This window comes from Triturus cristatus, chromosome 7 (genome assembly GCF_964204655.1).
Source record: "Triturus cristatus chromosome 7, aTriCri1.1, whole genome shotgun sequence".
In the NCBI taxonomy this organism is placed as follows: Eukaryota; Metazoa; Chordata; class Amphibia; order Caudata; family Salamandridae; genus Triturus; species Triturus cristatus.
Window position 1 is genome coordinate 1866887521 of NC_140590.1, and position 18242 is coordinate 1866905762.

The 18242-nt window shown below is 48.6% G+C and overlaps 1 protein-coding gene across 3 annotated transcripts in view; it reads left to right on the top strand.

Moving 5' to 3' along the window:
- LOC146813537 (uncharacterized) overlaps window positions 1-18242 on the top strand; it is a 469352-nt gene that overhangs the window by 414521 nt on the left and 36589 nt on the right. For all 3 annotated transcript variants that reach the window (XM_085620297.1, XM_085620296.1, XM_085620298.1), the window contains one exon: window positions 700-801. In XM_085620297.1, the coding sequence (XP_085476423.1) occupies window positions 700-801 (102 nt within the window). The remainder of the gene's footprint in view (window positions 1-699; window positions 802-18242) is intronic.

The following is an 18242-nucleotide window of genomic DNA, read 5'->3' on the forward strand; positions in this document are numbered from 1 at the left end:
AAGGACGGGGCTTGTTTGGAGAGACAAACCTCTTCTCCAATGGATGACCAGTATTCAAGACGCCAGCCAATGGAGAAGAGGAGAGAAGAGAGGCGGGTTCAGGCCCCTCTTCTCCAAGTCATTAAATCTCGCGAGCGAGACTGCGCAAGCGCAGCCTTCGCTAGCCGAGACCTAAAAATATGAGGTTCTTTCATGACACTTCTTGCATTCACCAGGAATAGCCAGTGTGTAAAAAGACACAACACGCTACGGAAACACACTGCCATGAAGCATTAATACTGTCATGGGATGGTTCCGGGGATTGTGGTCACCGCTGATGACATGTGTGATCTCCCACATCCAAAGGCGTCGAGCAGCACACAATAGTCCTGGAGAGCACAGCTTTGGAAACTTGCGACAATGGCCTCCTGCACCTGCGAAGGTTGTTTGCTCCAGAAAATGTACTGATATTGCCAAAATGATAAAAGGAGGAGTAGGTTGTCACGGGGACGCTTCTCCACATGCCTTTTACACTTGTGCCAAGGAGATTAGAAAGGAGCCTAGTAAAAACAATGAAATGAAAGATTGTGCAGCAGTTTTAGACCTACACCCGAATCATGTTTGCTTAATTTACTGACAGACGACACTACAGGGTTTATAGGGTTCTTTGGTGGCCTTTTGCAGATATTTCATTGGTTTGTTTTCTGGAATGTTTTTCAGGTGGCCCCGTATTAACATCTGTCCTGTCGCTTCCACAAAGTTTCGCAGACAGTTCAGAAGCTTCTCTCTGGCTGGACGTGGAGGGTGACGGAGGAGACACAAGTGAGTAACGTTTGTCACTCGGCGGCTGAGAATTGAAAGAGGGACATGTTTGTGTCTGGCTGCCTGGAGGAAAGTGTGCACAAGTACATGTGTGGGCATCAGTGTGCACAAGGACATGTGTGGGCATCAGTGTGCACAAGGACATGTGTGGGCATCATGGGAGTTAGTTTGAGGCAAATAAATAGGTCTTTGACGAGGGGTCAGGCACGCCTCTGCCTACAATGGACCCTGCCTTGACGGCTGCACTGTGGGCAGTGAGATCTGTCTCAGGAGGGCAGGCTTCTCAAACTTTAGCTGGTGTTCCTCTGCCATGGGCACTGCATGTCCGCCGACCGAACAGGGTGACCCCGGGCCAAATTAAAGTGAAAGAGGCACCCACATTTCTACATATTTGAACACGTCCAGCGTTGGCCCGAACAATGCAGATTCTGCAAAACGCTGTGATGCATGTCTCTGGTTTAGAGCATGTAAGAGAATGCCTCTTTTCAACATAATCATTCGCATATTTTTTGTTCTGATGCTGCTGTGGTTTGTTTTTACTTTGTGCACTGGGCCTTTGCTGAACAGTAAATACCCTAGCACCACTCCTCTGACCCCTAAAAGCATATTGAATTTTGCTACAATCCTAATTGATATATTAAACTTACCTATATGTCCCTAGTGTATGTTACCAATTGCACCCAGAGCTTGTAAGTTAAATATCACTATAGATGCAGCACATATTGTGCCACCACTAAAGTGGCAATGCCACCAGCAACATGGCTGTGCGGGTTTATACTGCACATTCGAGCTGTCAAACACCACCTTTTCACATGCTTAAATTTGCCTTTTGAATATGAATAAGTCAATCCTAAGTTAGCCATAATTGTTCATAAGGCAGAGTACATGATATTTAAGAGCAGGACATGTTAATGTTTAATGTCCTTACAAGGGGTGTATTCAACATGGCACCCATGGAGCAGCACCTCCTTGGAGGTCTGCCATAAGTTTGCCAGGCCGGGGTGGATATATCGCTTCCCTGAGCCCCTCATAGACGGATTCCAGACATGGAATGGCTCTTAAACATCTTTTGTCTGAGCGAGATTGCCGGCGACTGGAGTAAGCCTGTGAAAGCTGGATTCTAGATTGAGTGATCGGCCACACGGCTAAGATGGCGCCCTCCATATGGCCTCCGACCTAACGGCCTGCCAACCGAGCCACAGCAGCTCTCCTCCCTCTCTACTGGGCCAGACAAGCGAGACCCTCTGCATCGGTAAGGTCTCTTGCTGGAGGCCCCGCCGGCACGTCCTGGGAAGCCACTCGCCCTGACAGCCTGCCATTGGTGCTGGTCAGTGGCGGCATCAGCAGCTAGGTGCGGCCTGTTGCAGGCGGCCGCGCACCGCCTTGAAGGGCTGGACCGTAAGACAGCTAGGAGCAGACTGGTGTGGATCCCTACAGCATTGCCCTGCACTCCGCTCTCCCCCTCTGAGAAGCAACCACCGTTTGAGCCTGCTGGTGGCTTCATTGGGCCTGTGGACTGAGAGATACGTGCCTGGCCTATTGCTGCCCAGCACCCCTTCCTGCGCTTCAGGCCGCTGGCGGCATACATGAACTGGAGCAGGTCTCTCCTTCTCCAGCTGTGTCCCCCCACCCAGTACTACTGCTTACCCTGTTTCCTGCTCCACAGGAGATAAGGCCTCCTGTCCTTACACTGTGGCCCTGATGCTTGGAGGAGACCATAGGGGGTCTTACTTTATAACTTCCTATATTGGAGACTCTGCCTTAGAGCCGGGGTACCTTCCGCGGGATCCCCCTCTTTGCCTGCCTGAGGGGGAGGACTACATTTGATCAGGGAGGAGCCCTGTTTCATTGCCACTGTCATCGCTCTTTTCTGCCCGCCAGAAAGTGCATGAATTCTCAGTGTATCGCCTCTATACCATTACAACTGACTACACCCAGCTCTGTAACCAAGCCTTTGCAGCGGTATTGCTGGGACCCCTGGCTGGGTCGTTCTACACCTGAGGTCCACACCGCTGTTGCTGCAATGCTCTCTCAGACCCTCTGCCGCCAGCCCTGGAACCCTACTCGCTATTTATTGGTAGGGAGGCAATTGAGTGAGCAAACTGACTGTCTTCAGGCGGCTGGAGGCTGTGATGCGGTCTTTGTTGCACACTCCTTTCACTGGACTCCAAACTCACGCACAGCACTACTATTACCTCTCAACCCTAAGAAGGATTCCAAGTTGAAAGACATGTTTGCCAAACAACCAGGGAATAAAACAAATCAGACGTGGGAGGCGCCCCCTGCCGTTCCTCTAGTGACAGTGGCAGTTGCCGGTGGGTCCAGGTTGCCCCGTAGCTCGTTGACCAAGATTTTGTCCTTGAGCGTACCCTCAGAGCAAGACTCCCATCGCGCTCTCCGGGGCAACCACAAGATACACTCACCTGTTTCCACTTACTCTAAGCAAAAGGAAATCCTCATGGCCGTGGTGCATGAGAGAAACGCCATAGACTTGGAAGGCTTTATCAAGGCCTCTCCCCGATAACTGCAGCACCGCAGGACCCTGAGGCCTCTGACTGACCTCCTCTGTGAAAATGGAATCCAAAATAAATGGGGCCATCCCTGCTGGATTCAATGTGTATAGAAAAACAAAACAAAGACTATCTGCACTCTTGAAGAGGCGTGATCTCTACTGGATACGAACGCCTCTCAGATAATACAGAATCTTCCACTCGGTAGCTCAAACCCACAGGGCGAAGCAGGAGACATAAAACAATACAAACACCTTTAGAAAAGGGTTTTATTTTACAAAATGCAAGGACTCTCTCTTTTAGAATAAGGCTTGGGGTTATATCTTACACAATGCTCTCTAACAAAAAGGCTTTCCCAGATGCCAAATGCAGAACATTCAAATATATATAGAGATGTATATGTTTATATGCAAGCAATGAATATGATACCATGAATAGGCAAGCAGCAGATAATATGAGATAAGACTCAAGCAAATATGCTGGACGTCCTGCAAGAGATCAGAAAGATATATACACTAGATACATCAAATGATTACTTTGGATGTGCACCTCACTCACACATCACAAAGACACCCCAAATGATCAGAGCCACTGGCCAAACATCACAATGGCAATAATCAAAGCTCAAGCACCTCCAATGACCACAGCCACTGGAACCACGCATCACAATGGCACTAGTCAAAACTCAATACTTCTCCTGGTGCAAACACTGCATCTTAGCCCCCTCCTGACCAGGGGATTCACAGCCGGGGATAAGAGCTCAGCAACCAGGGTTCCATGCACCGAAGTAGAAGCGTCCATCCCCGTTCGGATTCCAAAATCCCGGTTTCTAAGTCAACAACCCTTAGCTTTATAATCACAAAACACACACTAGAAGATTTGAGAGTTTTCCTTCCGCGCCAGGAACCCTCCTGAAACTGACCAGCTGCCAGGCAAGCATTCCATGGCAGGAAGGAGTTATCACGTTCCCTCGCTTGTTCCCGCCTTTATCTTGACGAAGCTCACGAAAGTACATTAAACAATCTCTCACAAAAACAAAAAGACCTTGAACGTGATTAACCCAAACAACTTGCAAGCGCTCCTGTGCACGCAGATAAAGCTCAAGCAAGGCAGAGTCAGAATTCAAGAAGACATGAGGCCATGTCAAAGCCAATAGTAAGAACTTCATCATTCTTCCCAGTGTACAACACAATGCACATTTCTGCACCACTGCCTATAGCATCACATACTTAATCTCTCAATGCACTACACAGAACACGTGTGCACCACCTCTCACAACACCACAACTCAAGACAAAAAAGTACATCCAACACCTTTCGCTCCCTCTCATGCTTCCAAATGCACATCCCACACATTCTGTTCTTGGCAAGGCTGTCCTACTCCATGACAGCTCCCACTGAAAGACTGCAAGATTACAAGAAAGAAACCTTTAAGAGAGCAAGGCATATGCAGGACATTGTACATTAAGGCTAGGACAAAATAACACACCAAAGTCAGTTAAAATAATGGTAGTCAAGCTTATCACAGGGTGCCAGACCACAAGAGTGCCTCTAGCACTACAACGCCCTCCTAGTAGAGCCCTCTGCGTGGTCTCTCTCTCGTGGGCCAGCCTCGTCTCCACCAGATGTACACTGCTCCACCCGTCCAAGCTAGAAGACAGTGCACAAACCATCGGAGACAGAACTCCGCAAGGAAAGAGCATCATTGCTTCGCCAACTGCAGCACCGAGACAGTGCAACAAAACCAGAAAGTGAACATTGACAGATTGTGCGGGTGATAAATACTCTCACGCTGATGGACCAGCAGAAACTGGGCCCCCCTTTTTGTGATATTCTGGGCTCGTATGGTTGATGGCTTCTGACTTGGGGAATAGCTCTCCCACATAGTTTGCTGCTGCTTGGCAGCAGAGCTCCACAACAACCTCACACCATGATTCGACACAAATAATGGCAGGTGAAGTGGACCCTCATGCTTTTGATTGTTACATTCCCTGGTGGGAAATTTTCTTGTTAAATTGTTTTTTGCTGCAACCCCTCTTCCCTACACCTGATAACCTATATTTCTCTGCATATCACATGGCCACTACACTATGGCTAACTTTTAGGGATACACGTGTGTTTCCTGACCGCCCCCCCCCCCCCACTTGTACTTATGGCGTCTTGCCCACCTCTATATCCATGATCACTATACTTAGCTTAAATGTCCGAGGACTCAATGCCCCTGTAAAACGCCTTGTGCGGCTCTCTTGCCTCTGGGATGCTAAGTGTGACATTGGGCTTACCCAGGAAACCCACCTGCTCAAGACTGGTTGGAAACAATTGCAATCCCAGTGGATTGACCACTAATACTTTTCCCCTGGCCCGGGGAAGAAGGCAGGGGTGGCGATCATCCTGGACACCCATTTTACAGGAAGAGGGACACAAACATAAATGGAACTACTGGGCTGACTATTAGCACTCCAGATCGAGCTGAAGGAACACACTTTTGCACTGGCAACCTTATATGGCCCAAACAAACATTAGGAAGTCTTTTTTAAAGAAGCGATAGACCACGTTATTGATACCCCAGACTCTGATGTGATCATAGGGGGAGACTTTAACATAGTGGCTGATGCGCAGTTTGACAGATCCACAGAGAGGATAGGTCAGACTTGAGCTCTTTCCCCCGCATGCAAACAGTGGTTGGTGGAGCTAGGATTAGTGGACATTTAGTGCCATAAGCACTACATGTGCTTACACATTTTTTTCTGCAACACACCAGACTTCCACTAGGATCGACTTCTTTAGCACCACCCCCCGTATTACTAGCGAGACCACAGCAGCGGATATTGGTGTGGCTGCCCTTTCTGATCACTCCCTCATTGTCCTCAATTGCTCTCTTCCAGTCACAGCATCTCCCCCCGCAGCTGGCCCCTTAATATCAAACTCCTCACATATACTGATACAGTTACTGAGATTACAAACACCATTAATTCCTTTTTAGCCATTAACAATACCCCAGCGACATCTATGTCATTGCTTTGGTAAACCTTAAAGGCTGTGGTACGTGGTCAGTTTATACCTGTAGCGGCCCACCTCAACCAGGACAAACGCACCCCCTGAACACACCTGGAGACCAAAGTTAAAGAATTGGAAGAGGCCCAAAGGCTCACTGGCTCATTCGCTACACTGCAACAACTTACGGTGGCTCGCAAGCAGCTTAAGGCCTTGGACGTAGATAGGGCAGAATATGCCCATCTTAGCACCAAACAGAAATACTACATAGGGGGAAATAAAGCGGGTCACCTGATAGCACATTGCCTTTGCTTGTAAGCTGTCCACCACAGAGTAGGGGAGCTTAGGGGCCCGGACGGTACCACTATCTACCAGGATGATTATATTGTACGAGCGATCAAATGGTTTTACGCTACCCTGTGCATAGCCGAAGAGCTGGACACTGGGCACATTGACTCCGACCTTGCACAGGGGGATGCCTCCGCCTTGGATAAAGGCATCACTCCTAATGAGGTCCTTATAACACCTTTAGCACCACCAGTCCCCTGACGGATACCATGCTACTTGCCATGATCACAGTAGTGCTTATGCCCAGTAAGTGCCCTGTGTACTGCTCCTCCTATCATCCCATTTCTTTACTTAATGTGGACGCCAAGATTTTCACGGTCATCTTGACACATCATCTTGCTCCTATATGCAAGGCCTGGTGGATCCTGACCAGACTGACTTCTTTCCAAATAGGGGGTGTAGCAACAACACAAAGCGCATGTGCCATCTGCTGGACAAGACGCAGCGCTCCCGTATCCCAGCCCCCCTCCTCTTTATAGCTACATAAAAGGCCTTTGATCAAGTCCACTGGCCATACCTTCCTTCGACGCCAACTCGTATTGGCCTTGGCCCACGGTTCCGTCAGTGAATCCAGTGTAGTTATGCTACCCCCAAGGCATTGGTGAGGGTTAATGGGCAGACATCTCAGCCCTTCATTGTCACTAGGGACACCCAACAGGAGCCTTTTGCCAAAAGGATACGTAGCAACCGAGACATCTCAGGAGTATATATGGGAGGCAGGGATCCCAAGGCAGCCTTATATGCTGACAATGCTCCGCTGGTTCTGTTGAACCCCAGAGACCTCCCTGTCCGCTGTGATGGGAGAACTGGAGGCTTTTGGGCTAGCTTCTGGGTTTAAAACGAACCTGATGAAATCTTCAACACTGAACCTGACTGTTCCGAAGAGCGAGCAAGCACAACTTGAACACCGATTCACTTTTGTCTGGTCCTCACAGGGCGTGGAGTACCTGGGCTTGCGACTTAACGCCACACCTAGGCGTACTGCCAACCACAACTATGCCGCGATCTTAGAGACCACACGCTCTGATCTCTCTGAATGGAAGGGATAGGGTCTTTCTCGGCTAGGGCGCATAGCGGCCGCCAAAATGACATTTCTGCCTAAAAATCTATACATCATGCAAACCCTGCCACTACAACCCCCCACACAGGTAATCGAGAAGCTACAGTGCCTTATTGATGATTTCAAGGGACGAGAAGAGGACACGCATGGTCCAGCAGCAGAGGGTGGGCTGGGTATCCCCAACTTATTATGCTACGGTCAAGCAGCACTACCTCGTTACATGGTAGAATGGTCTCAGCCTATCACCAGAAAGCACTGGTGCTTTATAGACCAAGGAGTGGCATGTATTCATATTTGGAAAATCCCCTGGCTCTCGAAGCAATACTGACCGGCCAGAGTCTATATCTCACCGGTGCTCCAGGCTATGATAGGAGTCTGGGACAGAGTGCAGGTATTCCAGAAATTATCCACTTAAATTGCACCCCAGACGCCAATTATAGGAAACCCTGATTTTCCCCTCACAATCCATGGTTCTGTATTCATTCAGTGGCAGGACGCTACCTGCAAAAGGGTGGGTGATCTGTTTGATATCGATGGGCTTATGAACTTTACCTAGCTTCAGTCTGTCTACGGTCTCCCAGCCGCCGTCCATTGTCAGTATACAGCTATCTGCCACTGAGTTTTGCAAACTGGAATTCACCCTCACGCGAGTAGGCACCTTGCACCTTTTGAGAAATGGCTCATTAGACGCTCCTCGGACAGACACCTTCTCTCCGATATCTATACATTTCTTAACACTTCACTGGTGTCCTCGAAATAACCGGCACAGCATCGATGGGAGGAAGAAAGTGAACGTATAGTTACCACTAAAGAATGGTGTGACATATTACACAGAGCCTGGGCTTCTGCCCGTAGCACTTCCGGCAAGGAAATGTTTTTCAAAATCTCACACTATTGATACTCTACACCAAGAGGGATGGAAAGTAGGGGAAGACAGCATGTGTTGGCAACACTGTGGACAAATTGACACTCTCACACACACACACATGTGTTGACAGGCAGGGTCTGCTATAGAGCTCCGGGGGCAGTCAGTGGACAATTCCAACAAGGATTGATTGATGTACTTAACAATATGGCACTTACCCATACGCGACTATTGATTTTAGGAGACTTCAATCTTTGGACTAATGGGAAAATGGATGCAGGTTACAACAATATCCTTCAATCGTGTGCTAATTTGAACCTGCTGCAATGGGTTACCGAACCAACCCATGATGGAGGGCATGTCTTGGATCTAGTATTTACTGGGGAAGACTCAATCATAATGGACAAAGTTCTGCCAGTGGGCTGGTCGGACCACCACCCAGTTCAATTCAGAGTAATATATACCAGGATTAATAGGCCTGCCCCCAAGGGAGATAGAAGCTTTCTGGGGAGGGACTGGAAGGGACTATTGAGGAAAGCAAATAAGTCCCCCAAGAACTCTTTTGATCCGAAGAAACAGGTGGTCGCGAACTATACAGCCCTTTGCGGATGTATAAACAGGAAGCTAGATCAGATTGCTCCTCTAAAAAATATTAGGCTATTGGGAAGACCATCCGCCTTATGGTACAATGAAAATTTAAGGAACCATAAGTTGGCCTGTAAACATGCAGAGAGACAATGGAGGAAGCAATATGCAGAGGATAAAAAAGCTATCTGGAAGGAGAAAATAGCCATTTATAAAAAAGCTATTGTTACGGCCAATGCAGAATACTTCTCCTATATAATTTCAAAGTCAACTAACAGTACTAAAAGTATCTTTAGAATAGTAAAAGACATGGTCAACCCTGAATGTGTAACAAACAAGATCTTACCGACAGGAGTTATGTGACGGCTTGGCCTCCTTCTTTCTGGAGAAGATAAGCAAGATTGTCGAAGGGCTGAAGGTAGAGGACTCATCAGGCATTATAACGCAGGACAGACAAATATCAAAGGTTATTGAGGTTAGGGACAGGGGGGCGATGCCATTAAAGCAGCACGCTATCCTGGACCACTTTGCGCTGCCCTCAGATGAGGAGTTTATCAAGGTAGCTTCAGGAGTTTCATCTCACTCGCCCATGGACCCCCTCCCTCATAAAATATGGAGGGAACTTGGTTCTGAATTCTTTCCAGTCCTTTGCCAGTTGTGCGTCCAATCCTTTGGAAGTGGGTTGGTTTCATCTTGTTGGAAGCAGGCGATAGTAACCCCCCTTTTGAAAAAATCACTGCAGACCCTAAATGCCCAAAAAATTACAGACCCATCTCTCTTCTCCCATACCCAGTGAAGATCGTGGAGCGCCTGGTGAGCAGGTCGCTTTCCCAATTCCTGGAGGCTAACAACAAGCTGGAGGAGGAGCAATTTGGGTTCCGCCCAGGTCATGGGACGGAAACTGCTCTGATAACCATCTTGGACGACCTCCGAATGCGTGCAGACAGGGGTCAATCGGCTATTTTAATCTTGCTGGACCTGTCTGACGCATTCGATACGGTTAATCATGAGATCCTCCTAGCTAGGCTGGAAGAAATGGGGGTGGTAGGGATGGCCTTGAGATGGGTTCAATCATATCTGTCCGATAGACAGCAGGCAGTGGCCCTCCTCCCCTTCCAATCGGACTTTGTTGACATCAAGCATGGAGTACCTCAGGGGTCCTCAATCAGCCCTATTCTATTCAATGCCTATATGCGGCCGCTGATAGGCATCATCAAATCATTTAACATTATGTTGGTGAATTATGCTGATGACACCCAGCTGATTCTGTCCATGGAAGGTGGCCCTGATGGTGCTCTGGAAAATTTCCATGCCTATATGCGCTAAATGATAAACTCGTTGAGAGATAACTCCCTGCAATTCAATAATGACAAAACTGAGATTCTGCATTGTGGAGTGAGTAGAGTGCCGCCAGTTCTTCCTACCAACTTCTGGCCTATTCCCACAGAGGCTCCTTCGGTACCCGTGGGGACGGTGCGAAATCTGGGGGTCAGCTTTAACGATAAGCTAAACCTAGAGTCTCATGTCAACAAGCTGGTGGGGAGCTGCTATACTTTCATTAGAGAACTGCGGAAGGTGCTGCCAGTACTACCAACTCAGGCCAGAGCTTCAGTGGTCAGGAGTGTCATCATGAGCCGCCTGGATTACTGTAATGCCTTGCTACTGGAGTCCCAAAAATATCTGCTTGAGAGAATCCAGAGAATTCAGGCGGCAGTAGCAAAACTTGCACTTATGAGACCACATCGCTCGTCTTCATCTCAGGCGTTGGCAGAGTTGCACTGGCTCCCGGTGGCTCAAAGGGTACAGTTTAAGTCCCTCTGTATCGTGTTCAAGGCTCTACATGGACTTGGGCCCAAACCGATACAAAAGAGGTTTGGATGGTATGTTCCTACACGTAGCCTCCGCTCCTCATCAGCCAATCTTGTGATCATACCCAAACAAAGAGAGTAACTATGGGGGTAGAGCGTTTGGCGTGGCAGCTGCCCACCTCTGGAACAGCCTCCCCCTTGAATTGAGACAGACACAGGACCTAATGCTGTTTCGTAAAAAAGTCAAGACCTGGCTTTTCCCCAGAATATAATCCCCTCAGTATGATTGATCGCATCCCTAGTCAGTAACTTAGGTGTCCCAGCGCCGGGATGCCCGTAGGGTTACAGTGCGCTCTATAAATGTTCTTACATACATACATACATACCTACATACATACATACATACATTCCTTGGTTCTGCCCCAAAATCGATTCCTTCTGGACATAGGTATTGGCAACCATGGGCGAAATGCATGACACCGAACTCCCCAGATTCCCCAGCTACATCTTACTGGGTCTACCGAACCCAGTGACATCCCCTTTGAAATCAGCCAAGGTAAGTGCCATTGCTTTAGCGCTGGGAGCTGCCTGGCAGCTTATACTCTCTCGCTGGGGCTCATATACAGTCCAGACGAGATTGGACTGACTGCATAAACAATGGGGGCTCCTGGGGATGGAAAAACTGACAGCTGTTGTAACACACACACACTACCACTGTTTGACAAAGTATGGGGACCATGCATCCGATACCTCTCAGATTAATTTTAAGAAATGACTTGCCCAACATACCTGCGTGTCCTCCACTTAACTCACTCGGATCACATACCCACCTGAAGTGGTTTCTTCCACACTGCCCTCAGCCCCTCTTACACCATCCCTTCTCCCTCCCTTATGAGTGGTGACCCATCTCTTGCTGGTTGTCAACATAGCTCACCGCCTCCTCCTACCCTTTCATTCCATAATGTCTTCTTCAAGCCTTTCTTGTTGGCTTCTTAAGTGCTCCTCTTCTGCTGCCCCCCCCCCCCCCCCCAAGCCCCCACCACTGGCCCGTGGATGTGGGTGGGATGCTTTTTGTATTTTGTTGTTGAAGAATTATCAATAAAAAGATTTAAACCATAAACATGTCCTTACAGTGAAAAGCCTAAAAAGCATTTTTTGCTGTAGAAGGATTAGCTGGTCCTTAGCAAAGCATTTAGTGGTAATATTAAAATTAAATAATGCTTTTTTGGCCTGGGAACCAGATAAAAAGGGAGTTCTTGGACTTCTTAAAATATTTATTACACATTCAATTTATTGGCAAAGACAGATTTGCAACATATATTTAATAAAAAGGCACTTAAAAATAAATTTTACCTTTCTACATCCTGTAGAAGCCCATCTTCCTGAGCTTCCAGCTGTCATCAAGAGCTGCATGGCTCCTTGATCAGATGTGAATTGGCTTCCAGAGCTAAGACAAAGGGTTTGGTGTGGATGGAGGTGTGCTGCTCTTTTGACGGGATGACTATTAGGGCAGTTAACAAGAACATAGTTATCTTCAGAGGGGCCAGCACTGTCACAAGCAGGACTGGCTCACACCTAGGCCAGCCCCCTCTATTGCCCTCTTAGCCAGCAAGGTACCAACACCTCATCACTGACATATCAATGCATAAAATACTGATCCACAAAAGTATTGGAAAATAAATATTAACAAAAATATCACCTTCCCATACTTAACTAATAAAACCACACATATCGAGAACACAAATATCCCTGTTAAAAATATTGATTTTTACTTTTATCGAAAACACAAATATTGGAAACAAAAATATTGTCACTTTTAAATAACATAAAATATTGATTCACACAATGTCGACTGCAATAATATTCACAGAATAATTACATGAACTTTAATAAATATAAAAAAGCACTTTTTTTATGTAAAACAATCTCTTAAATTAAACATAAAACATTTTATATGTTTAAATAAAAAATAACTATATTACATCCCCAAAATATTTATATTTCACCCCAATAAAGTAAATAATTAAATTCAACAATGTAAACCAAACAAATTTGCATTAACTACAAACATGTATACAACAACCTAAATATGTATGTGTATATATATATATGTATTATATATAAATATTATATACATGTTATTGTCAGAGTGTTGAGTCCTCAGAATCAGTTTGTTGCTCAGAATGGTCCACCTCTTGATATACCCAAGCCTATAAAGCCGTAATGGCACAGGTCAGTGGGAGGATCGAGTGAGGGAAGGAAAGGATGGGAACAGCAGGGAGGGAGACCTGTAATGACAACAACAATCATAAACACTTCCTACACATCTCACTAGAATCCATACATAAATACAAACAATGATTTAGATTCGGCCACTACATATACCTGTAACAAAAAAGAAGCACGAGCGTAGCTTGTGAAGAGACTGCGACTTTGATTTAGTAATACCAATTACTTCCGTATGGCTGCTGTGTGGGAACATAGAAAACTCCATTCAGTGAACATGAAGCACACCCTGTATAATGCAGACGATAGACAATGCACATTCCCCCCCCCCATATATGACACGATTCTTTAATAACCTACTCGATTCTAAACTCCATAAGGCGTCATAGGGATAGAGCGTAGTCCTATAACACTCCAGGCTACCCCTATTAAAACAGAGCCAGAAAAACAGCGATACGATAAAGATATATATCTCTCTTACTCCAGAATATATATAAGGAATCACCAAGCGAATAACAAAGTTACCCAGCCACAGTATGTTTAATTCAACATTACATCCAGTGTTCATGAAACATGAAGGAGTTACACAAAAAAGGAGTAGCCTGATATCTCATGAGCACAAAGTCTGTTTTCTGCCGCCTGAACCCAGGAAAGGTTAACCACGGCAATGTCACATGAGAAATGTTCAGGGCAAAGTCACCGCCGTAATGAACACAGAACGTGTTACTGCAAAGGCGGGATTTGATACACTTGAAAGAGCAAGAGCTGGTCAGAATGAACAAAGAGACTTCCTCCGCATGAGCGAGCGCACACCGGAGAACAGGAAGGATTCAAGAAACAGGGTGCAAGAGGCAGGATTTACAGTGAGTCGGTGCAAAGCACCCTTACCAGACCTCTTCTTGAACACGGAATGCCAGGAACGCGATGAGGACGAAGAATTCCCGATGCTTCAGCGGGCACCGCTACTTCCTTTAAGAACGGTTCCCCACAGTGGCGTACATGCCCCCGCAAAGCCTCATGGGATCTGTAGTCTTTGTGTCTTCTCCCGGCATCACTGAAGCTGTCCAGCTGGTGGAAAGAACGCGCTGCCTACCGGTGTGTTTTAAATTGGGGGATTAAGTCTCCTTAAATCCTGAGTATCCCTTGGGTCCAACTAGCTCACCAGGTACCTCCAAGTAAGCGCCCATGAGGTGCGTTGCAGAGAGGTGTAAAAAGAGGCGTGACCTCGGAACACTTCTCTGCAACGCAGCTCTGTGCCGCTTCTTGGAGGTACCTGGTGGGCTAGTTGCCCCCAGGGACCCTCAGGATTAAAGGGGACTTAATTCCCCAACTTACAACGTGCTAGGGGGCACATTTGCACAGTGGTGCATGGAGGGGGCGGGGCCTGACGTAAAAAGTCAGCAATCTTGCTGTGTGGGACTTACTGGTGGTAATAAAAGGGATAGTTAGCCCCCAAGGTTGACGTTGGGGGTTAACTACTCCTCCTGTTACCTCCAGTAAATACCACGCAGTGGGATTGCTAAGAGGTGTTTTGGAGGCTACGCTTACCTTTCTCCACCACTCTGGAAACACGACTAGTATGTTATTGTTAGAAATTAGTATTTAAAAAACCTTTGAAATTCACTGAAAAAAACATAGGTTTCAGGGACTTTATAGTTAGAAATTAGCATTTAAAAAACCATTGATATTCACTGAAAAAAACATAGGTTTCAGGCACGTTATAATTAGAAATTAGCATTTAAAAAACCTTAGAAATTCACTGAAAAAACCATAGGTTTCAGGGACTTTATTGTTAGAAATTAGCATTTAAAAAACCATTGATATTCACTGAAAAAAACATAGGTTTCAGGCACGTTATAGTTAGAAATTAGCATTTAAAAAACCTTAGAAATTCACTGAAAAAACCATAGGTTTCAGGGACGTTATAGTTAGTTGGACATTTCTCTCGTACAAAACCATGGAAATTGCCCCATTATAGTTAGTTCAGCTAACTATAACTCGCGCACCCTCAATGCACTTCTGATGACGTCAAGGGACGCTTGACCCTGCTCCAGGCAGGTCGCTCCCCACGCCGCACAGCTCCACCTAACTGTGCCCGTGTCCCTGCTCCCTGATCTCGCTGCTGCAGCAAGTTCGAGGCCCTCCTCCACCCGCAGGCTCCCGCCTGTGCCTGATCCCTGGTGGCCAGTGGTGAGCCTTAAGTATCTGTCTGCTCTCTCTGTTCCCTTTCTGCCTGCTTTTACTTGTCTGCTGTTTTATTCTATTTTCTTGTATTCTGCTCTTTTCTGCCTTCTAGCGTTCCAGCCTTTGTCTTCCCCTTCTCGCCGCTGCAGCGCCGCCCCCCTCGCTCACCCTTTCGTTCCCGCTCCTGCCTCCCAGCTGCTCCTCCCTCCCACCTCTCCTTCTTATGGCGGCCACTGCGCGGTGAAGAGAGCGCCCCTTGACCCTGCTCCAGGCAGGTCGCTCCTCACACTGCACAGCTCCACCTAACTGTGCCCGTGTCCCTGATCTCGCTGCTGCCGCGAGTTCGAGGCCCTTCTACACCCGCAGGCTCTCGCCTGCGCCTCATCTCTGGTGGCCCAGTGGTGAGCCGTAAGTATCTGTCATCTCTCTCTGTTCCCTTTCTGACGGCTTTTACTTGTCTGCTGTTTTATTCTATTTTCTTGTATTCTGCTCTTTTCTGCCCGTTTTTCTCTCTGTAGCCCTTCCAGCCTTTGCCTTCCCCTTACCGCCACCCCGCCCCCCTCGCTCGCCCATTTGTTCCCGCTCCCAGCTGCTCCTCCCTCCCGCCTCCCCTTCTTATGGCGGCTGCTGTGCGGGTGCGCCATAGGCAAGCCCGTCTGCGCTGGACCGCGTCCAGCGCCAGATGCCCTGCCCCCGCGACCGCCACAACGCCCACCACCACTATGACGCCAGCACCCTCCACAAACTCAATGCTGGCTGATCATCCACCTGCTTCCTGACCACCCCGACGCGCACCCACGGACCCTTCTCCTGCCGGAGCTCCAGTTTCACCAACCTCCAAGCCACCGCCCCGCCCACCGGGGTAGGACGCAACCACCTCAGATGCATACTACTCAACACCCGCTGCGCCCACAAGCATGCCATCGAACTCTGAGATCTACTCGACCCATCCTCCCCGGACATCGTCTTCCTGATGGAGACCTGGATAAACCCCTCCTCGGCGCCCGACATCGCCACAGCCATCCCGGGCGGTTACAAGATCACCCGCAGGGACCGCACCAATGGAGCAGGAGGAGGAATCGCCATCGTCCACAGGAAGACCCTCAGAATCTCGACCAGCACCGAAGACACCCTCAGCACTGCTGAACCCCTGCACTTCCAGATCCACATCAATCCCAACACCACCCTCAGAGGAACCCTCATCTACAGACATTCCGAACCCCAGCCACAGTTCAGTGACTCCATCGCCGACTTCGTCAGCACGAACGCCCTTGCATCCACAGACTACATTCTCCTTGGAGACCTGAACTTCCACCTCGAGAACGCCAGCAACAGCAACTCCACCACCCTGCTCGACAACCTTGCCAACCTCGGACTCAAACAGCTCGACCCCATCTTCTCCGCCAGCAACCACGTCACCTTCAGACACACCACCGAACTCCACTGGACCGACCACCGCTACATCCACTTCACCTTTGAGAAACCCACCACGCACCACCACCCACATCGGACCCCCCGCCGCAGCTGGAACAAAGTCACTGAAGACCAGCTAATCGCTACCCTCGCACGAAAACCACCAACAGACACCACCGACGCTGCCGCCCGCAACCTCAGGCAATGGATCGACGACTGTGCCAACACTCTCGCAACATTCAAGAAACCCTCAAACAGATGCACTGACAGAAAAGCCATCTGGTTCACCGCCGACCTCCAGGCTCCCAAGCAGACTTGCCGAAGACTTGAGAAGAAGTGGCACCACGAACAGACACCAGACAACAATGCAGCCCACAAGAACGCCATCCGCAGGCACCACCAACTCAACCGGGCCGCCAAAAGGACCTCCCTCAAGGAACACTTCAACAACAACACACACAACAGCAAAGAGCTCTTCAACATCGTGAAGGAACTCTCCAACCCCAGCTCCAACTCCAACTACATCCTGCCGTCGCAAGACCTCTGTGACTCCCTAGCCACCTTCTTTCACCGCAAGATCACAGACATCCACGACGGCTTCAACAACCAGGCCCACCAGACAACCGCTGACACTTCAGACCCACTGCCCCCAGCCACACCGACCTCCTGCTCTCCTGGACCCACGTCAATGACGACGACACCATCAAAATCATGAACACCATCCACTCCGGCTCACCATCAGACCCCTGCCCGCATCACATCTTCAACAAAGCAAGCTCCATCATCGCACCCCATCTCCGGAAGACTGTCAACAACTCCTTCGAGACCACCACCTTCCCAGAGAGTTGGAAGCACGCCGAGATCATCGCCTTACTCGAGAAACCCAAGGCGGACCCTAAGGACCTCAAAAACTTACGGCCATCTCCCTGCTCCCGTTCTCGGTGAAAGTCATCGAGAAGATTGTCAACAAGCAACTGACCCACTTCCTCGAGGAGAACAATGCTCTGGACTCATCCCAATCCGGATTCCGCAGCAACCACAGCACCGAATCTGCCCTCATCGCCACCACTGATGACATCAGGACCCTGCTGGACAACGGCAAAACCGCGGCCCTCATCCTCCTGGACCTTTCGGCCGCATTCGACACTGTCAGCCACCACACCCTATGCACACGCCTCCACGACGCAGGGATCCGCAACAAAGCCCTGGACCCCCTCATTCCTCACCGGCAGAACCCAGAGTGTCCCCCTCCCTCCATTACGATCTGAAGCCACCAAGATCATCTGCGGCATACCCCAAGGATCATACCTCAGCCCTACCCTTTTCAACATCTACATGGCATCGCTCGCCAACATCGTCCGATCGCACGACCTCAACATCGCCTCATATGCTGAGGACACCCAGCTGATCCTCTCCCTCGCCAAGGCCCCCGCCACCGCCAAAACCAAC